The sequence below is a fragment of the Octodon degus genome, unplaced genomic scaffold (genome assembly GCF_000260255.1).
Source record: "Octodon degus isolate 3935 unplaced genomic scaffold, OctDeg1.0 scaffold00017, whole genome shotgun sequence".
NCBI classification, from domain to species: domain Eukaryota; kingdom Metazoa; phylum Chordata; class Mammalia; order Rodentia; family Octodontidae; genus Octodon; species Octodon degus.
Window position 1 is genome coordinate 24,425,283 of NW_004524593.1, and position 5,602 is coordinate 24,430,884.

The 5,602-nt window shown below is 40.0% G+C and overlaps 1 protein-coding gene across 1 annotated transcript in view; it reads left to right on the plus strand.

The window, feature by feature from the left end:
- Window positions 1–5,602, plus strand: part of Dnah14 (dynein axonemal heavy chain 14) — a 394,744-nt gene that overhangs the window by 325,097 nt on the left and 64,045 nt on the right. Inside the window, 2 exon segments of the mRNA XM_012513730.1 lie at window positions 2,275–2,693; window positions 2,768–2,966. Of these exon segments, the coding sequence (XP_012369184.1) occupies window positions 2,275–2,693; window positions 2,768–2,966 (618 nt within the window).

The following is a 5,602-nucleotide window of genomic DNA, read 5'->3' on the forward strand; positions in this document are numbered from 1 at the left end:
AACATAGATATACAGCTTTCTCTTAGTTCAATGAGAAGAAAGTTTTGAACTAATTGTGTTTAGACAAGATACCATGTCTGCATCTTATACTATGAATAACTACTACGAAGACAACAATATGCAATGTATTGATTATTGTAACTGTCCTACTAACCTGTTTTGAAACTGTTTCATTGTTACTTCTTTCTCAATAAAATTAATATTAAAAAACCCAAATAATACAAATATGCTGGTTAATCATTAAAAAAAAGAACTATCTCAGAAATCATAGAGTTTATAGGAACTAACAAGTTTAGGTTAAGTCCACTAACAGACACTGCTCCCAAAGCAACTGAAACAAAATACAAGAGTCCTTAGCAATGGGAAACTTCTGTGTTTCAACTTGTGATTTATTTGGACTTTAAAGTGTCCCAAATAACTTGGATTCTAAATTCAGGTAATATATAGGAGTATTCTACAGATTTTATTGCTCTTTCTTTTTCTTTTTCCATACAACTATCTAATGAGCTCCACCATAGACTTACCTGAGACTGAACTTCTTCAGCTGGGCCCTGACCTTCATCAACTCTGAAGCCATCTATGCAGTATTGGTACTCACTACCAATTCAATATCTGTCTGATTGGAAGGCCCATGGTCTGGAGTGCAAGCCCACATGACCAGCTGCTTTGTAAGATGGACTGAAAACCAGGCTTTTTTTAAAAAGGCAAACATTTATAAATAAAGTTTTAATGTTTTGATGAGGCAAACAGAAAGCTTGGCACGGTACAAAGCAGCCTTTCCCAGAAACAACCCCACTACTTTCAGGTTCCACAGGACCAGCGAGTTCAAGCCATGGGCTGGCCCCCAGTAGTACCCTGGGCAGGACTGTGGAGGAGAGGGAGAGGTAGCCTTGCTCTCACAATCCCTGGCTCCTGAGTGAGCTCAGGTCCCTGCCTCGGCCCCCAGACCCTGCCTCAAAGTCTCACCACCCCTTGGCACTCCACCTTGGACCCATGCTTCATAGGTTCAGTCCTGAAGTCACCCGCCTTGGCCCAATGCCAAGAAGAGATGTATGTTAAGTGGAAAAGTTTTCCAAAGAAAGGAAGTCTGTACCTCAGATTTTAAAACCATCTACAAGGAGGAAAGAAAAAAAGCAAAACCCTGTCATGAGAAAAAAGCAAATAAGGAAAAGGAGAAAATGTTTAGCCCATAAAATAGAAGAGTTTATAATGCAAATTTAAGAATTGCCTCAAAATTTGAAACATAGAATTATTATGTGTATCGAGGCCGGGAGATGGCTCAGTGGAATAAGCGCTTCCCTGGCAAGCGCAAGGGCCTGAGTTCAATCCCCCCCCCAAAAAAAAACCGAATTATTATGTGTATCTAGAGCAGTGGCTTTTTTTTATTGTATTTAGTACAAGGTCTACAGGGTCTCACTACACAGATGGATGAGTAGTGATCCTCCTGTTTTCAGCTTCCTAAGTGCTAGGATTTCAGGTGCGCCCCACCACACCCAGTCTCAGTCTCCCACCCTCTTAGTGCACCCTCGGGGGCGGGGGCTGGGACAGCACACTGGGGATCATTTAGAATAGCAGTCACTGATGCCTATAGTATGTGACGATATTTGTTTATTCTCTTGCCTTGAGGCCTGGCCCACAGTGGGGAGTGTCTGTCTCTTGCAAAGTTGCAATGTCACTTGTCTTTTATATTGTCTCATTGGGGGCCTGGCCCTGTCTGACTGCCTGTAATATTTCTATCTAATTTAGCTGCCTACAACACCGGCATCTGCCTAAGCAGGTGCTTTAGTCCCCTGAGCTATCTGGCTGGCCCAAGAGCAGTGGCTTTTCAAAAGATAACTTTTTACTCATTGAAAAATTCATATTGCTGGATATCAGTTTTATTTGTTTAACAGAATAGAATACAAAATATCAGAGTTCTCCCATGAAGTAATAGTGTGGTTGTTACCCTCTGGAAACATTAACGTCTCCCTATCTGATGGTCACGGTGCAGGTGTACTCCCTAAGTTGGACTGGATACTTGTGCTTTGCCTATAATTTAAGTAGCATCCACAGAGATGAAAGTGATACAGGGAAAACGTGGGAGTGGGAAGTGCAGCCTCTGAGCTGTCAATCTCATCTCTCAGAAACAGGATTGTCTCCTTGAAGCCCATCTCCAACACAAAACTGACACAAAGCCCCCAGGAAAAAACTTACACAGAGATGGGATGTGGAAACACCTACTGGTATCATGTAATCTTTCCTTAAATTCACTCTTTGTTCACTGTTTGTCTTTAGGATGTGTATTAGATGATAAGGAAATTATAGATACCTTAAGAAAATGCAAAATGACTTCAACGGAAATTGCAAAACGCATTGAAGCAACAGAGAAAGCAGAAAGTGAAATCCAAGCCACCCGAGAGAAGTACCTGCCCATCGCCACGCAAGGTGTCCTGCTGTACTTTCTGGCAGCGGGCCTGGCCCGGGTGGACCACATGTACCAGTTCTCCCTCAGCTGGTTTCGCCAGATCTTTGTGTCATCAATAGTTTCCAAAAACAAAGAGCAAGAGCATAGCTTGAAAAGGGAGATGATATCTCTGAACAAAGTTAATGAGATTAAAAATATCTCAGAACGACCTAACTTGGAAAGTGAGAAAAATGCCTTACACAAGCATATTAGCAATGTATTAGATTCACTGACAAGAAATATTTTTAAGGTGAGAGAAGTTCTTTCATGCAAACTGCACATTTAAGATAGCTGGTTGCTCTAACACTTGCATTTTCTCTGTAGGTGGTTTCTTCAGCTCTGTTCAACCAACATAAACTCTGCTTCTCCTTCCGGCTTTGCACTACAATCATGCAAAACAATGCGGATGGCAACCTCAGGCCTGATGGCATTGGATTCCTACCAGAGGAAGAGTGGAACCTCTTTCTATATTCCAGCATCCTAATTAACATTGAAAATATTCTCTCCAAGCCAAGACTTGACAGTAAGTAAAAACAACTTCTCTGAATGTAGTAGAAACCCATTAAAAATACATTTCTAAGTAAAAGTACTGACCTATCCCTGAGGCCCTCCCAGTCACTGCTGCAATAGCTGATGAAAGTCAAAGTAGCTTACTGCAGCCACAGTGTCTGGCTCCTCACTATTCTTCAAGGATGGTAAACGCACAGCCAGCATTCAGTAACTTTTCAATAAACGAACAAGTATGGTTATGGAAATCCTAATCTACAGAGCAAAATATCTGATGGCGGGAGGGATGCACATGCAACATGAATATGAAATACCACCGGAGTGGAACTTTAGCATTCCTATATACTATTGACTTCAATTTCTCATGAAAATCTGAACCAGAAAAGCATATTTACCAAAAAAGCGTGGGCAAAATTACTTAAGAATTAAATCTGCTCAAATACACCTGTGTCGTATATTTTATATTTTTGGTTTTAATCAAATTTATATAGATTTATCTACCATCTTAATCATTTGTAAGTACTCATTGACATAGTATTAAATATATTTGCACTCTTGTGCCACGTTGAACATTTTAAATAACACAAGAAATCTAAAGGAAATCTGATTTCACACAGTGAAGTGTTTTAGAGGCTTTCTCAAGTGCTGAGGCACTCTGACAAGCAAAATATCTGATGCAGTATTTATACATGTTCAAAACGCAATCACAGGAAGTTACCACGAAGTATACTAGAGATATGGATGGCTCCATTTTATTCTGATTTTTGCTTGTTTTCATAGAAATCAAAGCATGGTACCTAGTAGTCTGCTGAATCAGTGGATGATTTTATGGATTTATCCAAAATTTTTTTATCCAAAACACACTCACCCAATGGATCAAAGAAGAAAGTAAATTAGTAAAATGAAGTAGAGAGTACATAGGGTCAAATGAAGACAAAAGCACAACATATTGAAATGTTTAGGATGCACAGACCTGAACATAGGATTTTATGAATTTTTTTTGCTTACTAAAGCAAGAAAATAAATAATAGCTTGAAAATAAAAATAAAAAATTTGGATAGATTCCAGGATATTTTCAAAAAAACTCAAGGAAAAATGTAAATACCAAACACCAATATGATAGCCAGTAACTGCTATGAACATCACCCAGCTTTGAATAGTGACAAAGCCACAAAAGCAGCAGGAGAAACATGACTCATGAACACAAGGGAGTTGCAGTGTGACTATCAGGAGATCTCTCTGGAAAGACTGTAGACCCCAGGAAGTAGGGTTTTATATTCAAACAGCTGAAGAAAAAAAACAAGAATCCTGTGTCTGACAAAGCAGTTCTTTAAGACTGAAAGGGAAGTTAATGGGCTGAGGAGATAAGATAACTCAGTGGAACAAGTGCTTGACTGGCAAGTGCAAAGTCCTGAGTTTGATTCCTGGTACCACCAAAACCAAAAGCATAAAAGGGAAATTAAATTTTGCTCAGATAGCAAAACTTAAGTGCTTATTACCACTAGGCCTGCCCTATAAAGTATGTTATTGATGACAACATAATAGAGTGACCCATGTGTACGAGGTTTTTAGCCACACAATTCACAACAGCTAAATCTAGGAAACAGCCTGTATGTCCATCAATAGATGAATAATTAAAGAAGACGCAGTATTTATACACAGCAGAGCACTGCTCTGCTATAAAGAAGGATAACCCTGAATCATTTGTAGGAAAATGGAGGCACTTTGAGAACCACAAAGAAATGCCTGTAACATACACACAAAAGGAAACAAGAAGAGAATTTAATCAAAAAGAAGGGGAAGAAGCTATAAACATACAGAAAACAATAAAATAGCAATAGTGAATTCTCTATGGGTAATTATGAGCAACTAAATATAAATATATTTAAATGCCAAGTAAAAAGACATAGATTAGTTGAATGGACCAAATAAAGAAACAGGATGTGCTGTCTACAAGAATCTCACTTTAGAGCTAAGGAAACAAATAGGCAGAAAGCAAAATAGTAGGAAAAGGTATTCCTTGCAAATGGGAAGCACTGAGAGAAACAGGGGTAAAAATGAACTTCAAATTATACTTCAAATAAAAACTGTGACAAGAGATTAAGCACATTATATGAAGATAAAAAGGGTCAACTTGCCAAGAAAATATGAGAGTAATAAATGTTTCTGCACCAGACTTCTAAGTGTCCAAATATATGAAGCAAACTTTGACAGAATTGAAGGTAAAAGTAGCAACACAGTAATAGTAGGGGTGATTCTAATATGCAACTTTGAAATAACTAGTAGAAGAATCAAATATAAGATTAATAAGGAGAGACCCAGTCCTAGCCCAGGTCCGGTGAGTGTGTGGAGAGCTTCCTGCTACCCTGCGCCGGCGGGACCAGTCCCAGCCCAGGTACAGCGTGTGCCGGACCCTCTCCCACCCCCTCGGGCCGCCCCCCACCACTCCGCCGTACCTCCCCCACCTCTCCCACTGAGTAGGATTTCTGCTGATTACTGGGAACCCCCAGACCCAGACCTGGTCCAGGTCCGCAGCAGGAAGGAGCTGAGCACAGCAGCCAGAACTAAGCCAGACGCAGCTGGATAACTCCAAACTCTGTAGAGCTCCACCTGAACTTCAGTACGTGTGAAGGTTATAACTACAGCAAAGAT